This window comes from Trametes versicolor (genome assembly GCF_000271585.1).
Source record: "Trametes versicolor FP-101664 SS1 unplaced genomic scaffold TRAVEscaffold_2, whole genome shotgun sequence".
Classification (NCBI taxonomy): domain Eukaryota; kingdom Fungi; phylum Basidiomycota; class Agaricomycetes; order Polyporales; family Polyporaceae; genus Trametes; species Trametes versicolor.
In genome coordinates this window covers 356,929-379,207 of record NW_007360322.1, presented here as the reverse complement: position 1 = coordinate 379,207, position 22,279 = coordinate 356,929, and the positions used below count along the sequence as shown (strand labels likewise).

The 22,279-nt window shown below is 56.2% G+C and overlaps 7 protein-coding genes across 7 annotated transcripts; 2 read left to right on the top strand and 5 right to left on the bottom strand.

Annotated features, from left to right (window-relative positions):
- Nucleotides 1-54: 54 nt before the first annotated feature.
- On the top strand, nt 55-1,195 carry TRAVEDRAFT_68910 (golgi SNAP receptor complex member bos1; the record flags this gene model as incomplete). The annotated part of the gene is made up of 5 exons (XM_008035873.1): nt 55-151; nt 227-329; nt 468-534; nt 590-972; nt 1,028-1,195. The coding sequence occupies 5 exons, from the start codon at nt 55-57 to the stop codon at nt 1,107-1,109; spliced, it is 732 nt and encodes a 243-aa protein (XP_008034064.1). The 3' UTR covers nt 1,110-1,195.
- A 2,211-nt stretch (nt 1,196-3,406) lies between these two features.
- Nucleotides 3,407-5,623, bottom strand: TRAVEDRAFT_160385 (HET-domain-containing protein; the record flags this gene model as incomplete). The annotated part of the gene is made up of 3 exons (XM_008035872.1): nt 3,407-3,808; nt 3,860-4,397; nt 4,470-5,623. The coding sequence occupies 3 exons, from the start codon at nt 5,621-5,623 to the stop codon at nt 3,503-3,505; spliced, it is 1,998 nt and encodes a 665-aa protein (XP_008034063.1). The 3' UTR covers nt 3,407-3,502.
- A 1,056-nt stretch (nt 5,624-6,679) lies between these two features.
- TRAVEDRAFT_42860 (uncharacterized protein) lies at nt 6,680-7,319 on the bottom strand (the record flags this gene model as incomplete). The annotated part of the gene is made up of 4 exons (XM_008035519.1): nt 6,680-7,039; nt 7,094-7,138; nt 7,191-7,218; nt 7,291-7,319. 4 exons carry the CDS (start codon nt 7,317-7,319, stop codon nt 6,680-6,682), a joined length of 462 nt encoding a protein of 153 aa, XP_008033710.1.
- A 601-nt stretch (nt 7,320-7,920) lies between these two features.
- Nucleotides 7,921-10,293, bottom strand: TRAVEDRAFT_55952 (carotenoid ester lipase precursor; the record flags this gene model as incomplete). The annotated part of the gene is made up of 14 exons (XM_008035760.1): nt 7,921-8,196; nt 8,259-8,293; nt 8,352-8,602; nt 8,668-8,719; nt 8,774-8,879; nt 8,948-9,215; nt 9,271-9,340; nt 9,394-9,459; nt 9,513-9,517; nt 9,575-9,649; nt 9,708-9,748; nt 9,808-9,872; nt 9,922-10,121; nt 10,175-10,293. 14 exons carry the CDS (start codon nt 10,291-10,293, stop codon nt 7,942-7,944), a joined length of 1,608 nt encoding a protein of 535 aa, XP_008033951.1. The 3' UTR covers nt 7,921-7,941.
- A 1,662-nt stretch (nt 10,294-11,955) lies between these two features.
- Nucleotides 11,956-12,371, top strand: TRAVEDRAFT_42858 (uncharacterized protein; the record flags this gene model as incomplete). Its single annotated transcript, XM_008035518.1, has 3 exons — nt 11,956-12,095; nt 12,163-12,234; nt 12,284-12,371. 3 exons carry the CDS (start codon nt 11,956-11,958, stop codon nt 12,369-12,371), a joined length of 300 nt encoding a protein of 99 aa, XP_008033709.1.
- A 231-nt stretch (nt 12,372-12,602) lies between these two features.
- TRAVEDRAFT_113190 (carotenoid ester lipase) lies at nt 12,603-14,982 on the bottom strand (the record flags this gene model as incomplete). Its single annotated transcript, XM_008035871.1, has 13 exons — nt 12,603-12,895; nt 13,015-13,265; nt 13,330-13,381; nt 13,430-13,535; nt 13,604-13,871; nt 13,932-14,001; nt 14,055-14,120; nt 14,172-14,179; nt 14,237-14,311; nt 14,369-14,409; nt 14,466-14,530; nt 14,585-14,784; nt 14,834-14,982. 13 exons carry the CDS (start codon nt 14,980-14,982, stop codon nt 12,603-12,605), a joined length of 1,644 nt encoding a protein of 547 aa, XP_008034062.1.
- Nucleotides 14,983-18,323: 3,341 nt separating this feature from the next.
- On the bottom strand, nt 18,324-22,065 carry TRAVEDRAFT_33958 (uncharacterized protein; the record flags this gene model as incomplete). Its single annotated transcript, XM_008035439.1, has 15 exons — nt 18,324-18,411; nt 18,487-19,329; nt 19,381-19,404; nt 19,459-19,589; nt 19,640-19,872; nt 19,936-20,053; nt 20,108-20,267; nt 20,321-20,389; nt 20,448-20,605; nt 20,675-21,025; nt 21,077-21,454; nt 21,512-21,566; nt 21,706-21,725; nt 21,773-21,852; nt 21,969-22,065. 15 exons carry the CDS (start codon nt 22,063-22,065, stop codon nt 18,324-18,326), a joined length of 2,805 nt encoding a protein of 934 aa, XP_008033630.1.
- Nucleotides 22,066-22,279: the final 214 nt, after the last annotated feature.

Here is a 22,279-nt window from a genome sequence, read left to right as displayed (position 1 = left end):
CCGCTCTCCGCTTCCATATACCCTCCCTCTGTCTGCTTGCTATTTAACTCAGCCATGAACTCGCTGTACACGCAAGGCGTGCGCCAGACGAACTCGATCCAGGCCGACCTCGAACGCCTCCGGAATGGCGAGAAGTCGGCGTCGCTGCTAGGTCTGTCGGCGTGCGCGCGGTCGCTGGGCGGAAAGGAGTGGTGTTGACACCCGGGCCTCTTTGTTGCTGTGACAGGGCAGATCTCTGCGTCGCTGAGTGCGATGCATAGGACTATCGAAGATTACGACTCCATGGCCAAGCGCGAAATCATTAAGGCGAAGCAGGAGAAGGCTGTAATGTGCGTTACTGCCCATTCACTCGACCGTGTCCCTGCGCTCGTGCCAACGCACCCGCGCAAGTACCCTTGCATACATATGCACTTTACGTACAGTGCGCGTACTTTGGGCAATCGCTGACACCTATGTTTTGACCGCAGGCGCGTCCAAAAGTTCCGCACAGACTACGCAGAACTACGGGCACAGTTTGAGCGCGTGAAGTCAGAGGTAAGTGCACACAATGTCGCAGTCTCCATCTTGGACTTACCAGAACATCTTGCAGCACGAAGCAGCGACGCGAGCCGAGCTCCTGTCTGGCGCATCCTCATCAACAACACCCCTCACACCCGCCCCTGGAGACACGCGGCGACGATACGCGACGGGAGGGCCACAACCAGTGCCCGAAGAAATATCCGAGTCGCCCTTCCGCGGGTCCACACCCTTGAACATGAACGGCACCTCGCGCGAACACCACGCGCTGCGCGAGCACTCATTCATCCAGAACACAGACACGCGCCTCGATGAGTTTATCGCGCAGGGCCGGGCGGTGCTGGACGACCTTGTCGACCAGCGGAACGTGCTGAAGGGCACGCAGCGGCGGCTGCTCGATGCCGCAAATACCCTTGGCCTCAGTAGGGACGTCATTGGCTGGATCGAGCGGCGGAGGTCAGTCTGCCGTATTTCGTGTCCACCTGATAGTGATGCTGACCGTGACGTGCAGTACGCAGGATATGTACATCTTCTTTGCGGGCGCGGTGTTCACATTTATCTGCTTCTACTTTATATGGAGATATCTGGGTTGATTCTGGCGTCGGTTCTGCTCCCATCCTTTGCTCCCGGACTTTGTATAGTAGCTGGGTTACTAATCTCATACCTATCGGTACTCTCTTCGGTTCAAGCCTATGCTCGTTCTCTTGCCGCGCCGCCGGAATTTCCACCGATTCGAGCGTGGATTCTGCCTACTTCGAGCCAAAGCCGAGCAGAAGTCAGCAATACTGAGCGTGTTTGAGCTATCTTTGCTGTTGCATCACCAGGTCCCCAAGACTTTACATGAGGTACTACAGAAGAGCCGTGGTGGCAGTACTTGCAGTACGGTCCTAAGCAGAAAGATTCTAATTCATATGGTTGGGCTACCGAAACTGTCATCTCTTCTGGACCTCTGGGACTCGCAGAGTCGGCTGACAGTGCTGCAGAGGTTGACGGGTTCAACAACATCGCACACTATATAGGTTTCGACTAATATGTACGAAGAATATATGTTCTTTCGATTAAATCACGTCTATTTAAATAGTAAGAGAAGGTGTCGCATTTTTACCGTGACAGAATCCCAGGGACCAGGAGGCGGGGGAGGCATTGAGCTGAGTACTCGCGCGAGTTCCAGCGGCCCCTGCAAGGCGCGTGGATCCCATGGACGTCGATATTCGAGAGTGTGCCGATGTCAATGTCGAAGTCTGCTGGATGAAATGAGCCGGAGTGCGGGAAGACGTCGCCGGATGCCTGGGAGGCGTGAGCAGTAGTGATGCAGGGTCCTCTTGTGCTATAGCGAAGTTAAGCTCCACTTCTAGCGCGATGAGCAGGCTCGAAAGGACGTACTCGGTGAGCGGATGCCTCGGCTTAGAGTGCACGAGAGGCCCTGACTGTGCAACGGTCGGCCCTCAAGCGCGCTCCTGTAGAGTAGAATAGGGAGGTCAGCGACTCACTCGGGGTCTCCGCGCAGGTAAACACACATACCTGACAGCGCCAATCCTAGTAAGGCACCGGTGTTGGAATGTCTACCGCCCTGCGCCACACACCGTACCGCGGCGATCGCCATGGGTAGCGGCTTGGACCGCGAGTGGCTTAGGCGGCGTGTGGCCAGGGATAGCGGCTTGGACCGCGAGTGGTGTACGCGGCGTGTTGCAAGGCGTACATAAACGCGCACGCTCCGAGAGGCATGACCAGGAGAGCGTACGGAAAGGTGGGGGTTGGAGATCAAGTGTGTCCAGGGGCGGCTGCGTACGGCTGCCCCCGGGGATTGGGGGGAGTTGAACGCGTCTGTAGGGTGTCTGTTGCTTTCGATTTCACTTGGTGGATTGACGCTGTGGGTCGGGTTCGTGCAGAGGTCTGCAGCAGTGGCCCAGGGGGCTAGCGTGCATTGAGAGGTTTGTCTGTCATACGACGGCGAGGCCGAGGGTGGGGGTTGGTGTCGATGGGCCGTGCCCATGGTGGAGGATGCGGAGGGTTGAGCGCGAAAGGTTGAAGATGATGAGGGTAAGACTCAGGAAGCGGGGGATGAGGTGAGTGTAGGAGTGCGATGCCTGTTGGAAGTTCGAGCAGGCAAATTTATATACTCCTGGACAGGCTGCGCTTGGGATGTGACGTACTGGTTCCGGATGGTCCAAGCGGACCTGCAGGCTCATGCGCCATGGCCCACGCCAAACGCAGAGCCATAGGACCGGCGGGAGTAAGCTCGCGCCAGGACAATGATTAGAGCGGGTCCATGCGAACAATCACGATCAATATCGACGGCCACCCCGTGGAAAGTGGTCGATTCCAAGCTTGCACCAATACCAAGGGGAAATGATTGAGCACAGGAGGTCCCTGTGGACCTTCCCGGAAATTTAGTAAGTAGTCTTGAAGTACGCCATCAAGTCCAAATGTGACCCCACCTTAATCTGGCTCTATTTGTAATATGCTGTGCTAAACTGCTAGTCCAGACTTCGAGGCTCTCCTGTCCTTCGCCTCCGGGGACCGTGACTCTCTCGCCCTATCGCGCCGCTCCGTTCACTCTCGCATCTCCGATAGGTTTACGACAGAGCCATAATAAAGCAACAATACGTGACGTCGATACCGGTCATCTGTCAACGCTCCAGCCGGCGTTGTGGTGTAAAGTTTAAGTATTGCAATCATGATCCTCTCCCAGACCTCTACTATCGACTCCTCACGAGATCCAGAACTTTGATCTAAACTCCTCACATTTGCGTAAAGTCCGGGGTTTGCATGCTACCTGCATCCCAAAATGCGCCATGTTTACCATTAATACAGGCTGCAACGCGAGAAACAGTCCCATGGTGCAGAAACCGGCGTACTGAGTAATGACAGATTTGACAATACAAAATGGGCTAGACTGAGGTACCGAGAGATATTGCTACGCAGGTGCTACACGACCATCAAAGTACATACAGCATCGCCAATATTACACATATACAAGCCCTTCTTACACGTCCACGTTGCTCAGGTCAATATCGACAAGATACACGTTCTTTACATCGGCATCCTCCTGGCCAACGTCGTCACACAAGCGCGTGAAAGTAAGGAGAAGACGCCAACGCCCGCTGGAGAACTCCTTGCACCCCTTGCACCCTGAATGCTCCCAAAGATCCACGAACCCTGCTTCGATCTCGATGGCGCCCCCGTTCGCGGATTCCGGACCGTTGTCTGGCAAGCCGCCTTCACCCGCCGTGCCACTTTTCTGCATGCCCCTGTCCCCCATGCTCCCGTTTCCCCCATGGAGAGCGCACATCTAAGCCCCGATCAGTACACAGGAGAAACAGGTTGTAGCACTGCAACTGACCTGTGCGTCTAGAGATCTGTTGGTGTCGGTAGGCAGCAGGATTGTACACCACAGAGCCGCCATACGGGTGCCCGAGGAGGCATGTATTCGGATATCCGTCCGGAGCTCCATGCGCATCTGCTCCTTCTTCCGCCAGTCAAAGAAGGGGATACTGAGTCGTTCCCCTACATTGAAGCCAGGAGCGGGGTCAACGGCGAGGGCCGGCACCATGAAGCCGCGGAGCTCGAGCCGAGCGATCACCCACGAAGGGAAGAACAGTTTGTAATATAGCGATAGGGACGCCGTGCGCTGCAATCCTATGGGGCTACTTGGTCTGGGGTCTTTCGAAATGACGTGTTCCAGCCGGTATGCGACATAGCTTTGCTCCCATACAGGTGCGAGGGGCTGAGACCGTGACGGCCGCTTGAGGGGTCGTTGAAGACATGTCCCGAAGTCGAATCCCATAGGAAGGAGAACACATCGCACGTCGAAGTGGTCTTGGCGGGTCTTGGCTGTCAATTTCCGCGCTAGTAATTGTTCGATGAGGCTAGCAGAGTTACTGTAGCGATCGGCCGTGCAAGCATGTCAATTATATATATCTACGCCAGACATTGAAAATCAGGCCGCTTACCTCGCTTCACGCTGCTCGAGAGTAACCTCCTCTACCAGTGCACGGGTTCCGACAGCCCAGGGGCTTCCCTCCCCTTGGAAGCGCAGGATGACCCCCACAAACGATAGTTGGTCGCCCTGCGCCTTGGCGCAAGGCAACAACAAAAGGGCGCATCCTCCAGAGAAACGTATGACGGGACAAGTGGCTTGGATGCCGTGGCTTGATACAGTGAAGGACGTATTGCGAGGTGTGACGTCATATGCCGCGGCGAAGAACTTCTCCGGTAGCTTGACGAGGTCAGAACAATCCTTGAACGCCGCAGGTCCCGATGCAAGGAGAGAGGACCGATCCGCGTAATCGGTGCCGCGCGACGTCGGGAAAACGGAGCGGTAGCCTAGCAGCGTCTCGACAGGATCAGCGCGCGGCCCCCACGCGAACAAGGTCGTGTCTGGGATGCGTCGCATGATCTCCTCCTGGAGCCGGAGGAATGCCTCCTTCCCTTCGCCATAGATCGTGGAGAGGTGCACGCCGAAAATGCCCATCAAGCAGTACGCCTCATCCTCCACCCTGGTTGTCCGCCTTGCCGATGCCCAGGACATGCGGCGCGCCACGCTCACTTCGCTGAGAGACATGTTGCCCATGAGCACCGCGGCGTCGATCCCGGTAATATCCTCGAGCAACGGCGATATGGAGCGTTTGGACGCGATAGGGAACCATGTCCGCGAGAGGAAGATGACGACTTTGGGGGCGATGAGCTCTTGCAGTGTCCACCCGCGCGTGAACCACTTGCTTTTGCGGAAGGTCGAGTTCGGGGCGGACGGGGGTTCGCCATCGGACACGTCACAGAGGAAGACGTAGCAGACTGTTGCTGCGGCGTACCACGCGAACATCGAGTTAATCGCCTCCGACAGCTCAGCACTGCTCGTCTTGTCGATGCAGCAAGTGTCCACCCAGATAAACGTGAACCCGTGCGCCTCCGCCCACATGCAGCAGCAGCGGATCTTGTCCGATACAAAGTTGCGCGGGTTCTCGTCCGCCCTGCACTTTCGTTCAATCTCCTGGACCTCCCCGAACGACTGCTCCTCAGTCCCCCACACGTGCGAGAGGACGGCGTACTTGGCTGGCGGATGAGCGAACCATTGGAGCTGTGCTCGGCTGGTGGTGAGGAGCCACATGCATAGATAGGTAAGGACGCTTTGTGTGCGCCAGTGGGCAAAGTGACGAGATAGGTAAGGACGAGAGTTAGAGAGTCACCCGACTATCGCCTCAGCGGATGGAGAGAGAAAGCCAAATATGGCCGTATCACCATTGATCACGTCAATGCCAACACCGGGAGACGCCAAGTACTGTCTAGCCGACGGGGAGCTTCGAAAGTCGAGCCCTGTACAATTGAGTAACGCACCTGCCACCCGCTTGCTTCGTGGGACCGGCGGAGCGCGCATCCTTAGGCTGCTGGGAACGGAAAAGAAAAAGTGCAGATGATAAGAACTATGAAATCAATAGCACCACACGTTTCATGACAATGGGCGCACCAAAAGTCCCCCTACGGTAAGTAGTGTGCGTACACTTCAAACTCCAATCGGAGACTATGTACTAATCCCGTGCGTGATGAATGTAAACTGCCGTGCGGGCGGCTTTCGATATGTGGTGGTACGCAAAAAAAAGCTGACTCCAACGGGGGAATGGCGAGGCTTGAATAGAGAGAGCGGACGTGTGGGTGCGCCGCCAAAAACACATACTTATCGGCTGGTGACGCGCATGTCGTACTTACTCGGTCATGCTCGCCTTCGTGTGGCTGTGCTCGGTTATTGACGGCGAGTGACGGGGCTGCAGCGGTAAGTACTAGTCCGTCAATGAGTTGATGGGAGTTGAGCCTTTCCCCTGTAAAGCGCAAAGCTTCGTCAGCGCTGCACAGGATCAAAGGACGACAGACTACTAAATTTCAGGCCAGGACACCAACACCATGCGGGACAACGAATCAAGGCACCATATCGCTGATCTTGCCGCTTAAAAAGCCACGTCGTGCCGTTCGTGAGGACGCACGAGAGTACACTGTCGATGGTACCGTACGCGAGATTGTACGAGAGAGGGGTGAACAATGGTTAAGGACGCGGGGACGCCGTCACTGACTTAGTCCCATTTAGTTTCACGAACGCTGTCAACGTTGTCAACAACGGAACCTATGAGAATCTAGCGGTTGATACTCAACTTCCTGACAAACAACGAATCGGCTATAGCGAGAGCACCACTGGTCGCCCCAGTGAGGGCGGGATCGATGCGAAGAAGGGTATGAAGAGAATCGACGAAACGGTATCGGCAAACATGACGATGGTGCCGGATTGGCCACGTTCGGAGATAACGGTGGCGGACTCGGCGAAGGCTGTGACGGGGGAGGTACGCATGAGTGTGCCTTGGGAGATGGAGAACGCAGCAACACAGTACGTGGTCGTCGAGTTCTCGGGATCGGAAGTGGCGGGGTCGCGGAGGCCGGTGAATTTAGTCATACAGAGTAGAGCACCGGAGGTTTCAAGGATGTCCACGTACATGGAGGTGATCAGGGCGGAGCAAACCTTGCTGTTGCTGTGGTCGTACTATGCCAATGTGATTATAGCACGTGACGCATAGAGCGTTGCGTGAATACCCACGTCGAGCGTGTTCCCCACGCATTGCAACAACCAGAAGACGACGACCTGCTTGAAGAATTAGAACATGACATTGCCGGCATCGAATGCGGGGAAGTACGAGACCCGGTTCCAGCAAGAGAGGATCGCTTCAGCAGCACAGAGCCAAGGGTACTACAGATATGATGAGCAAACGAAGGGAGATTCGACTATGCACGTACCAGCCGGTGAAAATACCGAGACACACCATACAGTTACGCAAAATACACGTCTATGCTTCAACAAATTGGGGCTCACCGGCAAGGGGCCCTCTCGTCCCACGTAGTGGCCCTATTTCTTCCCGTGGGCTAGCGCTATGCACAGATCCTCCTGTGAACTATGTACGAGCTGAAGAGAGCAAGCCGTGATCTGGAATGTCATGCTACGCGTCGCGGAAAGTTTGGGTCATTCCGTTGAGGCGTACGAGGCGTACTTAAGATGAGATATCTGTAAAGATGCACCGTTTCAGGACACGTTCAGCGGAAATAAACGGCCTTTGTACGGACCGGAGTCAGATTTACCCGATAAATGTCTATAAAAAGGAATAAACGTCAGAATCTCTCGAACTTGAAACAGCTCGTTCGCGTTTGGACTACTTATTTCAAGTCGTCATACATATGGGCTAGGGCTTACGCTGTACCAAGTCAACAAAGGCCATCTCAGGGAAACACAGAGCGGGTCCATGCCAGTCATCTATCGCCACGTACCAAGTCGTTGCTCACCGCGCAAGGATCGAGAGAGCCTGAGCGTAATTGAACATTGCAGGTCCCTATGACCAGGATATTAACATGTCCCAACGTGACCCTGGCGCGCACAGCTAGTACATCCCAACCTTAAATCGGGTACGCCACGGTCAGCGCCGTCAACCCCGCCATCGCCTCCAACCTTGCGGTGTCCGGCACGATTCCGAGTGGCGTGTCGCCCTCGAGCAGCACAAGCATGCTGCGCGCGCCCGGGTCGTAGCGTGGCCACGGGATAGTGCGGTTCGACGCACCACCGTTCGGGTCGAGCGTCGCCGTGAACTGGATCACGTAGTCCGCGAGGTCGTTGCCCTCGACGAGCGCCTGGACCGCGTCTGTCCCGTGCGGCTGGACAATGCGCACTCAATTAGAGACTCATCCCGTGCGATGCAGAAGGGGTGTGTACTTACGCATCCGAGACCCTGCACTGCGCCGCGCTTGCTGGCTGTGAGATGGACGCGTAAGTATAAGGAAACGATGAATGATCAGGCGCGCAAACGTACTGTACGTCCATGCGGGCTGTTTCAGGGACCGCTGGTCCAAAAGGAACCGCCTCGGCGCCTGAAAGATTATATCGCCCTGGAGCGCCGCCATACGTTTGAACTCAGGGTAGAGCTCGTTCGCATCCCCTGTCTCGAACGGGGATCCCTCCGAGGCGACATTGGGGTACAGGTCGAAGAGGGGCGCGAGGACGTCGGCCGGCGTGTTGGGGAAGAATTCCTGTTGGACGAAGGTGCGGAACTCGTCTTCGGTGCTGGTGGCACGGCGGTATCAGGGCGAGAACGTGCTGCGAGTGGGAGGCGCGAGGGCGGCACGTACGTCACGTTGAAGCTGCCCGTGGAGAAAACCGTGCCTTCGTCGAGAGCGTCCCCTGCGAAACGGATCAACACTAGTCCTCGGACCCGCGAACTATAAAGTCACTTACCGGTGATGAAAGGGATGTTGGCCACGCTTCCCGCGAGCACAAGGTGTTGCGGAGGCGCCCCGATGAAGACACCGTCCGCGCGCGGAGCCCAGGCCTCAGCAAGTCCCTACCAAACCCACCCTAATGTATGAGTTCGCCATTCTACCGCACCCCGCTAGACAAGTGCACGCTCACCGGGTAATCAAAGAGGTTCGGCACCGCCGCACCCGCCTCCTGCAGCGTAGCCGCCGGGACCTGGCGCAAGCACTCGAGCGTATCCGCGGCGCCCGTGCAGTTCGCGTGCGCGACGACCGTGTCATAGAACGGCTGCAGGATCTCGATGTCGCCCGTGGGGAGAGGGCCGCCGGCGTGCATGATCCCAGCGCGGAAGAGGCCTTCGTTGTTCCCGCCGTTGGTGACCATGTGCAGCCCGACGGAGATGGCGCCCGCGCTCGGGCCGTTACTGGGGCAGTTTTAGTATGTGCGGACGACGTGAGGGTGCCAAGGGGTATTCTGACATGGTGACTTTCTTGGGGTCGCCGCCGAAGGTGGCGATGTGCTTTTTGATCCACCGCAACGCGAGACGTTCTGGAGAAAGTAAAGTCAACGATGCCGGGCAGGTGAATGATGCATGTTCTTACGATCGTGGAGTCCAAGGTTGCCGATGCCGGCTTCCTTGATTTCCTTACCTCCCAAGAATGCGAAGGCTTGACATAGTTAGTCGGAAGCAGTGATACACAGGAAAATGAGGACTCACGACCAAGCCTATCACGGAAAATTGTGAGTTAGCTGGCTGAAACTGAGAAGACGGGGGAGGCATACCGGTAGTTGATGCTCACGAAGACGAGCGGCTGTCCTAGTTCGACTGACCTTTGGACTAGCACGTCCCCTGGACTCCTGAATTTGTGGATGTGTGAGCAGGTCAAGCGTAGTACCAGGCAGCGTATACACGCACCCCGCCGTAGACCCAGAGGTGAAACCGCCTCCATAGATATACTGTAGGTCGAATCGAGGTTTGTGAGCGCCACGGATGAGCCATTTGAGAAACGACCTACTGCGAGTACAGGCAGTTTCGCTCCGGGCTTGGTGCCAGCCGGAATCTGTACGGTGACAGACAGACCTGTTCAAGTAATGAGTCTTAGGGGACTGGACGAGCATCCGAGTCATACAATCTTCGCTCTGAGGTACATCGACTGCTGTCAGGGGAATTGTAGCGCCGTACGCAAGTAGGTCTTGCAGGATATCCGCAGGCAGGTCGCTGCGTGGTGCCGCCGAACCCTGTATGCATTGAGTGGCCGGGACCGTCGCGTTGATGGTCCCATTGTATGTGATCACGGGCTTGGGGAGCCGGAGCCGGAGGTCGTTGATACTGCGATGATTCAGTTAAACGAAAAAGAGGACGTCACTGAATGGAGAACATACGGAGGCTGTGCGTACGGGATGCCGTAGTAGCTGGTCACCGTTCCATTCGTTTTGCCAATGACGGTGGCCATGTCCAAGGGGACCGTCGGTGCACCTGTTCGGGCAATAGCGAACACCATAGACGAATACGTCAGGAGACTCAGGAGAAGCATAACTGCAAGTGAATGGAAGGCTGGGGGGTGGATGTCGTTCTTGATCTACATTTATAACCTGTCGAGGTAAGACTCAGCAAAGAAGCGGCGGCACGTTATGTCCGGCATGTAGTTGGTCAAGATATGCCTCCCGACTCTTCGCTGAATGGATAAGTGAGCGGTGAGCGCAGCACTCGATTCATAAGACTACCTGGATACCAATATAGCATCAGTGCTGATCGAGGGCATGCAATTAAAGTGCATCGGGGGCATATTGCCACACGGTGGGCGGGAAATAGAGGATGCCGGATGAAGTCGTACGCACGGCAATGGGACACGGGGCTTTGGGATATCACCAAGCTGGTTGGGAATCCTTGGGATGAGGTTGCTGTGCATGTGGTGGCATTGGATGGGTCGAGTGCTGATCTGTGGTTCATCAAATTGGGGCTCGGAGAGTCCCTCCGGTCATAAATGACGCGTCGATTGGACGCGTCAACTGGATGACGCAGGCTTGCCGTGACGGGTAGCTTTCCGTTCATGAGATTCAAACCCATCGCGCCTTGCTGTGCAGCTCGGGGGTATGTGTGCATATGTATGGGAAGAAGGAAGCGGTGCGTTGTCGCGGCGGGATGAGAAATCAGAACTTTGCAAAGATGTACTATCGTTTTGGAACGTGATTGGCGGAAAAAAGGGTCGCCGGTACCGCCCGCCACCCGGATTACCCAGAAAATATCTGTAAAAGGTAAAGAAGCGTGCTCAGTTGTTACGCCACCTCCTGCCACCACTTCAGCTTTCTCCGGAACCGCTTCACCTCTGGTACTCGTTCGTGCGTAGTTCTTAAACTTGCCGTCCGTGTCATATCTAAGGTTCGCTTAACCTCCGTCAAATCAACTTGATTAGATGTTGACGCACCCTGTGCAGGCTTGAACACGGAAACTGTGACGGAGACCCGGCCGTCTTCTAAAAATCAATATCACCTTAGTGCCCCCAAGAGCCTAAGAATTAATCCTGGGTCTGCGTAAACGTACCAGGCCCAAACAGAAACGGGTTAGACGGGAGTGTCTGTCATATTATATTAGCACGCTCGCTTTATATTCCACATAGTAAGTTAGATGGCAGGTGCGTCAACATTCCTTCCGGGGTCTATTGGAGACCAAAACGCTCGCGGCCACATTCAGTACCATTGACTAGTGAACAAAAGCCCTGCGCCACAGCTCCAAGCTCCGATGGCTGGCTCCGCCGAGCGATCTGCAATGCCATTCAGTTCGGATATCTATGCTGGTAGCTGAAAGGGAGCTCCGCACCAACATGCAAATGACGAGCTCAGGGGCCTTGACAATGCGACTGCGCACACCAGCATACTGGGAAGCACGATGCGTATAAATATCGAGGTCTAACAGCTGAAGACCTCATCAACTCGCCTCCGCTCTCCCTCGCAAGCTCGCTACGATATCGATGAGCACCACCGATCCACCTCCCCGCGCCTCCATCGCGAATCTCTCCTCTATGGAGGATGAACCTCTCAATCTCCTGCTAGCCATGAATCTACACCTGGAGCCCCGGTGCACATCGCACGCATCCCACGACCCACCTTGGTGTTGTGCCGGATGGCACTGCAGACAGCACATTCGCGCCCGATCCGATTCGGGGATGTCCGACCTCAAGATGCTCGAAGATCCGGCGTTCGCCGAGCCCGTTATCGATCTCATCCACCACCCACTGCTGGGCTTCGCTGTGAGAGGCTGTCGCAGCGAGCAGCGAAGACGAATTGACTCAGCCGCGCCTGGTACGTCTGCCGTCAGCCTTGCTGCGATACGTTTCTCATCATTGACACTACAGCCCCCACGAATTGCACAGGGACGTTTTCATCGAGCCTCGGCGCCGGTCCAACATCGACACTCAGGACCAGCTCATCGCGTCCTTCGAGCAGTAAGTCTGTCTATTGGTTATTCGCGTCCGCCTTCTAACAACCCCTTAGCTCGGTCTTCGGAGGGTTGCTTCTTCGCCGGACAGAAGCAGTACAACATAGCCCGATCCTGGGCTGGCTACCTGGCGGCCCGCGGTAAATGAATGCTGCTACGAACGGGACCTCAAAGAAAGTCGATAGTTCTATATCTAATCTCCATAACAATGCGAGTACAGTGGAGGCTTCCTCTAAACATAATGACTTTGAGTTGGTAGTGGGAGTCTCGAACGCGAGGGTCATGTGCATGAAGCCATGGTGTTCCCTCTTCTATGAACTATACATTAACATGTCCAAATGAAACTCTGGCGATCACAGCGAGTACATCCCGACCTTAAAGCGGGTACGCCACAGTCAGCGCCGTCAACCCCGCCATCGCCTCGAGCCGCGCCGTGTCCGGAACAATCTCCAACGGGGTGTCCCCGTCGAGCAGCACGAGCATGCTGCGCGCGAGCGGGTCGTAGCGCGGCCACGCGATCGTGCGGTTCGACGCGCCGCCGTTCGGGTCGAGCGTCGCCGTGAACTGGATGACGTAGTCCGCGAGGTCGTCGCCCTCTGCGAGGGCCGGGACGGCGTCGCTCCCGTGCGGCTGGTAAACGTGCGGTGTGTTAGCCATCTCCCATGCGACTTGAATTGAGCGTGGTAGGCACTCACGCATCCGAGGCCCATTATGGCGCCGCGCTTGCTCGCTGCGTAGCGAAGATGTCAGTTAGAGAATAAATGGAAGCCCGAGTGTGGAGACGTACTATACGTCCACGCGGGCTGCAGCAGCGAGCGCTGGTCCAGGAAGAACCGCCTCGGCGCCTGGAACGTGATATCGCCTTGGAATGCGGCCATGCGCTTGAACTCTGGGTAGAGCTCGTTCGCATCCCCGGTCTCGAACGGGGAGCCCTCCGAAGCGACGTTAGGGTACAAGTCGAATATGGGCGCGAGGACGTCGGTCGGGGTGTTGGGGAAGAACTCTTGCTGGACGAAAGTGCGGAACTCGTCCTCGGTGCTGGCGGTATGGTGAAATTAGCGCTAGAACGAGTGCTTGGAGAAAGCGCGAGGGCGGTATGCACGTTACGTTGAAGCTGCCGGTGGAGAAGACTGTGCCTTCGTCGAGCGCGTCTCCTGAAAACCGGAGTTAATGCTAGCCTAGAGTCTGCGCGATCCGCTTACCTGTGATGAAGGGAATGTTCGCCACGCTTCCTGCAAGGACCAGGTGTTGCGGCGGCGCTTCGAGGAACACACCATCGGCGCGCGGAGCCCATGCTTGTGCGAGTCCCTGAAATACACGACGCACTGCGTGAGTGAAATGTCCTTCCACATCCTGCCAGACAGCTGTGCGCTCACCGAGTAGTCGAAGGTGTTCGGGACGGCCTTAGCGGCCTGCAGCAACGTGTCAGCCGAGACGCCACGCAGGCAGTCAAGGGTGTCTGCGGCGGCCGTGCAGTTAGCCTGCTCGACGACCGTGTCGTAGAACCGCTGCTGGATCTCGATGTTGCCCGTCGGCAGAGGGCTGCCAGCGTGCATGATGCCGGCACGGAAGAGGCCTTCATTATCGCCGCCGTTGGTGACCATATGAAGCCCGACGGAGACGGCGCCCGCGCTTGCACCGTTACTGACGATGAAGTTCAGCATTCAAGCGCGACGAGAGGTAACCAGCATGATGAGTGCTCACATCGTAACCTTCTTGGGGTCTCCGCCAAACGCGGTGATGTGCTGCTGGATCCACTGCAGCGCGAGACGTTCTGGAGGAGGCGTCGTCAACGAGTCCTGACAGAAGAACACCGTATGCTCTTACGATCATGGAGTCCAAGGTTACCGACACCGGCTTCCTTGACCTCTTTGCCTCCCAAAAATCCGAAGGCTGCAGGAGGTTAGTGAGAAGCAGTAGCACAGCCATATACATAGCACTTACGGCCAAGCCTATCACCAAAAACTGTGAGTCATTGGGGGGCGACTGAGGCTACGGGGAATGCATACCGATAGTTCATGCTGACGAATACAATCGGCTGTCCTAACTCAATGGACCTCTGGATGAGCACAGCCGCTGAGCTCCTGGATTACGGACATGTGAGCAAATGGGTTGGGATATCGAGCAGCGTAGACACGCACTGCGCCGTGGAGCCACTGGTGAAGCCACCCGCATAAATGTACTGTAGGTTCCCTAGCATAAGTGCGACCGATGAGCCAAATGTGCCGAACGACTGACCGCCAGGACAGGGAGGCTCGCCCCGGGCTTGGTGCCGGCAGGGACCTGTACGGTGACCGAGAGACCTGCTCGAGTGAGTCTTCAGAGGCCGCACAGCCATCTTAGCACTGTCCACGCACAATCTTCGCCCTCAGGCGCGGTGACTGTTGGGAAGGGAGTTAAAGCGATGTATGCAAGTAGGTCTTGGGCGATCTCGGCAGGTAGGTCGCTGCGAGGTATTGCCGGAAGCTGGATACACTGAGTAGCCGGGACCGTCGCGTTGATCGTCCCGTTGTATGCAGTGATAGGCTTGGGAAGACGGAGTCGGAGGTCGTTAATCCTGTCATTCTTTAGTTAGACGAGAAAGACGTTGTGGATGGGAAACTTACGGGGGCTCCGCGTACGGTATACCGAAGTAGCTGGTCACCGTACCGTTCGTTTCGCCGATGACAATAGCGTTGTCCAATGCGACTGTTGGGGCAGCTGCACGGGCGATAGCGATCACCGCAGTTGAATAGGCTAGAAGTACGAGCAACATGACAGTGGGACTTGAGGTGATTAGAGGTTTGTTGGTGGGTGACACCCCTCATCGAGTTGTGCTGTACTTATAGGCAATCATATATAGCGGCTCGAGGATTGAACTGGCAAAGTACTGTCGGCATGCGTACTAGCACGTCCGGGTCGGGCACGTATGTAGCCGACTTATGCCTGCTCGCAGAATTAGTGGTTGACCGTGAGCGCAGCACTCGATCCACAAAGCCGCTGTTGTTCACTGGCACGCCGGTGCTGGTCCGTGAGGGCATGCAAATAACGTCCACCGGAGTTATTTTACCTCACGATGGCCGGCTGGTACAGGATGCCGGGTGTGTTCGCACTCGCGGCAAAGGGGTTCGGGGCTAAGGGCGATCGCCGAAGTGTACGAGGTGAACATGCTGTGCATATAGAGCCATTAGTCGAGCATGAGGCCTGAGGCCTGAGTGCTGGGGACCGGATATCAGAGACCTGTCAGTCCTACATGATACGTCAACTACCAGATGAGGCGGACTTGCCACGGCGCGTAGTATGTTACTTACCTCCGCCCTTAGAGTTCTTCATGATAGTACTCTATACGAGCTTGTCACTTGATGTTTACAGCCTGTAACCCAAGGGTATGCGCGCATGTATATGGGAAGAAGGAAACAGGTCTTGAGAGATCGGCCCAAATGTATCCGCGATTTAGGAGTTTGGCGGAAATACCAAAACGGTCTATTTACGGTTTAAGCGCCTGTATGGTCGGAGTGAAGCGTGCTCCGACCAGCCTGCCACTCTCTTGGACCGTGACTACGTACTCGTCTGTACGCAGCGTTCTTTCCGACACTAGTCCTGAACATCGCCCGACCGATATCAAGTCTACTGGATACGGCGCTGAGCCGCTTTGTCATGCATAAGGTCGCAGGTGCAAACTCTGTGGCCAAGACTCGGAGCTCACCTTCCGGTGAAAGTACTGTCACGACTACTCGGCGCGCACTCTCAACGTCTTTGCAACGCGTCCACTGGCATTAATTGGATGCATATCACGCGTGAGACGATGTACAATGCTGAATGCCACATGCTCAATGTAATTCTTTGCAGCGAGCAAGGGAGTGGGTCCTCGCGCTTGAATAACAGTCGGACCGCACTGGGAGGGTCTGCGTGAGCATACCTGGGACTAGATAGGAGGTGTCTGTCATGAGCGCGCGCGCTTGCTTTGCTTTCTGGGACACGGCGCTAACATCTCCGCCATGGTCTATTAATGCAAGAGACCGAAATACTCCAGACCACATTCAATGCCATTCGTAGGCGAACAAAGGGCGTGCGCCATGGCTCCGAGCTCGCATGGCTTTCTTCGGGCATTCTGCCACCCGGCTTTGAGATCCATGCTAAATGGGGAGCGCCACAATAGCCGCCTCAGACAAGCCCAGGAGCCTCCACAATGCGACTGCGCACCCTAGCTTTCCGCGAAGCTCCGTGCGTTCGTCCGTATAAATATCGAGGCCTGACGGCTGGAGACCTCATCACCCCCATCTTGTACCCCCGCGCCCTCAACACCATGAGCAACACCGAACCCCCTCCCTGGCGGCCCGCCGCGAATTCCAACTCTATGACAGGCGAACCTCTCAATCTCCTGCTAGCCATGAATCTACACCGCGGAGCTCCGCGACCCCCTGCATACAGCCCGTGATACTCCTCGTTCACCTCTGTGGTGCACACCGCCAGGGGCTCACTGCTTCTCAGTACGACTTGTGGACTGGTCGAGTATAGCCAAGAAAGCTCGAAGAACCCCGCGTCCGCTGCTGGTGATTCCTCTGACCCACTGCCGTACCACGCCCCAGGCAATCATCGGAGCAGAGTCGTAAGTCCGCAGTCCGCAATACCGCGTCACTCTTCTCATCATTATTGCAGCCTCCCCGATACCAATTGCTTCGGGCACAGCGATTGCAGCATCCCATCCCATACTCCCCGCATACCTATTCGTCGCCTCGTCCCTAGACGCGATGTCGTACGGCGACTAGGCCGAGCTCGATACGCAGCAGTCCCGACCAGATCACCAAGTTACCCCACCCTTGTCTGTGGCGCTCTCTTGGCCACTCTCCCACTCCCATCCCGCGTCTCACGTGCCTCTCCCTGCCCAAGATGAGCTCATCCCGGAGACGAAGACACTTCAGGCGGAACCATTCCACGTCAGCGGTGTTGACAGTACGTCGCGTCCCACTCCCTCATACTCTTCGCTGACAGTTGTGCAACGATAGAAGGCTTCACCGCGTGCGCGGCGAGCGCTGTGGCCTTACTTTCCTCTTTTACGTCCACTCCGAGAACGCTATCTATCTACTATCCTACGTGGCGTATACAGCATGCACAACGCACCGGACACCCCGCCTCGAATGCCTTAGCGCCACGCTCAGGACTTCGCTCCCCCGATCATGCTCGTCTATCCGCCGCATGATCTCCCGGCATTCACGCCGCGCTGACTGCGCATATCCCAGTCGAAGCATCTTCGCGACGCGTGGGAGCCGCTGAACACGGGAGACGATCGTTCCTCGCGCTCCCCACTCGCTTCCACCACGTCACTGCTACGGGTTAGCAGATTCACCCGCCAACATTCTCGTCAAGCGCGTCTGTGCAGTCGAAGGCTCCCATTGCCCAGCTACACGTGCGATCTCGATCCACACAACAAGGCAGCTGGAGAGCGACTAGACAATCATTCATCCCAAGCATCAACTCGGGGGTGGCCTACGTACTTCGTCGCGTCGTTCGCGTCTTCGAAAGATGTGGTGCAGGCGTATGCGGCGGGCCTCTGCTTCTGTGAGGGTAGGAGGCTTTCATCTAGACCCTGTGTCGAACCAACGACTCATCGAAACCCAAGATGAGCTATCCCATTTGTTTGATGGTAAGTCCGTTTCGCGTCCGCTTCCTGACGCTACTATGTTGTACCCGTAGTGGGACAGTCCGTACTCGTAAGACAACAAACATCTTGGATCTGCAGATACACTGCAGAGCACTACTACTACAGGATTGCATACCTAGTCGAAAGTTTTGTATCTGATCGCTATAACAATGCGAAATATACAGTTCAAATGAGCTTGATAAATGAGTGACCACCTCAGGGGAAATACAGACGGGACGGCCGTGTAAGGTCCCGCAAGCCATCCCTAGCCATAACGCCGCGAAGTTGCCATGCCACCCATGCAGGCGGCATGAACGCGTGGCACGATCTCCTACAAGTACGAGTTTTGAGTGGAGAAACCGTCATATACATTAGCAGAAAGAGCAAAAAGACCCTTCCGTCGTAATCCAGGGGAGTAGTATATAGTGTACACATACTAGTAGCTGAGCTGCCGAAACCATCACCATGAACCTCGCTTAGAGCACCGCCGGCTCGCTGACCGGCCACTCGAGCGGCGCGCCGCCGCCGCTCACGCTGTTCACAAACACGCCCCAGTCCGCCCAGCTGCTTGCACCATAGCCATGTCAGCGTTTATTCACACGATTCAGGCTCCGGGGGGGGGGGCGCTTGGAGACTTACTCTAGATTGGTGGGCGCAGACGACCACATGTCGAGTGTGTTGTCCGCGAGCGCGAGGTCGTCTTCCGAAAACGACGGAAGATCCTGGGAGCTACTAGAAGGCTCCTTGTCCGGAGGCGGGCCCATCGTCGACAATGTGGATATGTGAGATTGGCTCGGCTGCGGCTGCGGCTGTTGCTGTAGCGGAGAGAACTGGAAGGCGGCCGGGTCTTGCGACACAACGGTGGACGGTTCAACAACCTGTATGGACCCAAAGGGGTGGAAGAATGCCGCAAGCCCGGACGTCGATTGGTTTTGGTTCACAGGTGGCACGGTGTTCGTAGGAGGCGGCTGCGCGACCGCAAAGGGGAAGTCTACAGGGCTTGCGAATTGCGCGAAATCTGGCGCCGCCATGCCGTTCGAGACAGACTGAGAGGCCCCGGGAGTCTCGGTATGCTGCGGTCGCGCGAACCGGGCATCGAAGAAGGGGCTGTAGCCGGTGCCGAATGGCATCCGCTCGAGATCCACCGTCCGCACTGGAAGTTCGAAAGACGCGGGCGAGCTCGAGCTTGTGTCCGAGCTGAGCCCAGACCATCCCACCTGTGATCCACCCCAGGGACTGTCTGCGGAGGGCGCGCTTGGAGGTGGCACGTCCTGCGACGGGTTGCGCTGGTGGATCGAGGTGTAGGAGGCCCGTTTGGATGCTGAGGGCTGCGATTCGGAAGATGTCTCGCTTGCACTCGAGCTGCGCTGTGCAGACGACGCCTCTTCGGGCTGATTGCTATCGCGAGGCCTCTTGCGGTTTGGCGTGGGGTCCTCTGGTCCCTTGAACTCGCCAGCGGCGTATAGGCTCTTGAGGACGTCCCTGGGAGCAAGTCAGTGACCGTGACCGAGTTCGGGTAGACCGCACACCTACCAGAGCCTGCCCGCTGCACGCGACCTGAGCCGAGGTGAGATATGAAATAGACAATTGACGAAGGTAGAGAACGCTTACTGAGCCTCAAGCATCTTCAGCATGGCCATGCACTTCTGCACATCCGACGCCGCAGAGCAATTCGCGAGCCCCGCCCGCTTCCCGCCCCACATATTGATCAGGAGCACTATTCCTGCGGTGAACAGAGGCATCTGTAGCACGTATTAGTTAATGCGATCAAGGCATTATATATTGGACGTACGCGGCTGTACGCAAGCGGAGTGCCATTCCGCCGACATTGCACGTCGCTCACGTGGATACACGACCGTGCGGCGTTGGTGCAAATCGCAAGCGAAGGTAGCGTCAGACGGGACGACTTGCGCGAGGTGGGGAGGAACGGGCGGTGGACGAAGATCTGCAGCTGGTAGTACTTCATGTACAGGACGGACGACTGATTGAGGAAGACGAGGTCCTCTCTATGTGGATCCCACCGTACTTTGTGATTCCAGCCATGGATTAGAAATAATGGACACAAAGTTCATTGTGGGAAGGACTTACTATGATCCGGGAGGGTGTCAATCCATTTGTTGAGAAGCGAGTCGAGCTCCGCGACGATACGCTCTTCCCATTCGTGGCCGACAAATCCTAGAAGCATCTTCGACTTGTTTATCGAGTACTCAAAGTGCAAGCGTCAGCCGCGGATGCGAGGAGTCCTCGATGTGCTACACACAAGAGTTCGCAGAGCGAAGGCCATGATCTGCATGAGCCTGCTGATGCCGTTCATGAAGGATAGTTTGGATGGTCTGTCGGCGGGTTGTTTGAAGTCCGTCTCCGGGTCGCCTGTGTCCCAGTACTCGTCATCGCACTCGATCAGGGGGTCAACGTCGAAACTATGTATGAGATCATGAACAGCAGAATCGCAACGGCAGGGGATCGGACTTACTCTTCGTCTTGCAGGGCGCACGGGCGTCCAAGGCTGAAACTGAGCATTCGGTCGAGCATAAGAAGGCACCTAACGATGTCAAGACAGGTGTCAGCAGCTACGGCGAGTGTAATTTGATCCAGCTGACCAAAACGCCCGCCTGAACAGCTCGCCCTGAGCTTTGGGCATGGAAGCGTATGTCTTTCTTCTGTGCGTGCCGAGGTCCTGGGCGGTACGTATGCCAATGCCGATGAGCGTCCAGCAGTTGTGTGGCGAGCTGTAGCTTCCGAGATACGAGGACATAAGCTGTGAACCAACAGCGTTCAGTGATGCAGGAGTGACGATTGTCGCTGGACTACTAGCGAATGTACGTACGACACATTTCTGCAAGTCGGTCAACTGCGGCGGGGCAAAGATAGACTTCCGCGCCTTCTCCACTTGCAAAAACCAATTCCAGCCAGGCAGTCCAGGCGGGCCGTAATCAGCGACGCGCGGGTCCTCTGACATCCGTGCGCCGTTGGCGCATACGAGCAGTACGACAGAGCCAAACCCCTCGTCCACTAGATGCAGGCCTTCCCTCAGCTGTCTGTCGAACGTTGGGCGGTGAAGAAGCGGAATGTAGAGATTGAGCTTTTCGAAATACGCGTCAACGAGGACCTTCATGAAATCCATGGGCGGGAACTCCGTGTGGGGAGGCACGTCATCTACCGCAGTAGGGAGAGACCACTATGGACGCTGTTTCAGCCGAATGAGTGAGCGAGTGAGCGAAAACGGTACCTGGCCATTTGGTGCCATCGCAGATGGGTCGGTACTAGGTTCTGGGACCCAAGAGTTGGGTCCGGCGCCGGTATACTCATATTTCATGTCGACAGCGGTCTGTAGCAGCATCAGGCTGCTAGACTTGCCGTGGTACCGCTGAGTGACGGGACGCAGAGAGAATTTGCGGAAGCTGTGCAAAAGCTTGTTCCACGACTCCATCTCGTCGTCGCTGGGGTCGAGGTCGTCCGAATCGGCGGGAGAGGGGGCGTTGAAGACAGGGGGAGCGACGGCAGCCGCTGGGCTGCTTTGCGTAGTACTGTCAGGGGATGAAAGAGCCGAGATGCCTCCAAGGGTGGCGGTTGCTTCTCGAGGGGATGTATGTCCTCGAGGCTGCAGCTAAAGTACACTTATACAGCCTTCCATTGGATGCACAGCCGTAAACTTAGTACTTACCTTATCGACCAGCTCCTCCATCTTCTGAAGTCGGCTCTCAAGAACCTCGACATAGCTGGGGGATCGTCAGCCCGGTCCGAATAGACGCAGTAACTCGTATAGGGGCAAGCAGAAATAGAAGACCGCAATAGCTGGTGTTTCCGGGTAGTTGCAAGAGGATTTTACCCTACGTTTCTGGGTGAACAGATGCTCACCTCTTCGTAGGGGGTCGTCTCTAGTGGACTGTGAGTAACTTTCAACGTATGAAATAATTCCACGTACATTAACAGCTTCGTAAGTGCAGTCTACGCCGTAAGAGATGCATTTGGAGCAGCGGCCATTGGGCATTTCCGTGCCATCGCCTAGATTTAAGACGCCGTGAAAGACTTTTCGCAGCTATCATATATCACAACCTACAGCGAACTACATATAGATACTTGAGCACCGGAAGCAATAAGAAGATAGGAAAGTGCTGTACTCTTCTTCTTGCGACATAGGTCGCACGCTCGTTGAAGCTTAGGCCTCTTCGCGCTGTCGATCGAGCTAATATTCGAGTCTTCGAGATTGGACGTCATATCGAACGTGATCTGTTACATTCATTTTGGAAATGCATAGTGCGAGATATACGGAGTCAGCAGGAGGCGCATGGCTCGGGATTGACCAAGAAGTCTGACCAACTTGTCTCGGGGATGATCCGAACGTCCGAGCCTTGGCGGCGCCGCGGTGGCCAAGTCCTTTACGAGTTGGGAACGAGTAAGGGGAGGTGCAAGAGTTCCAGTCCACGTAGTT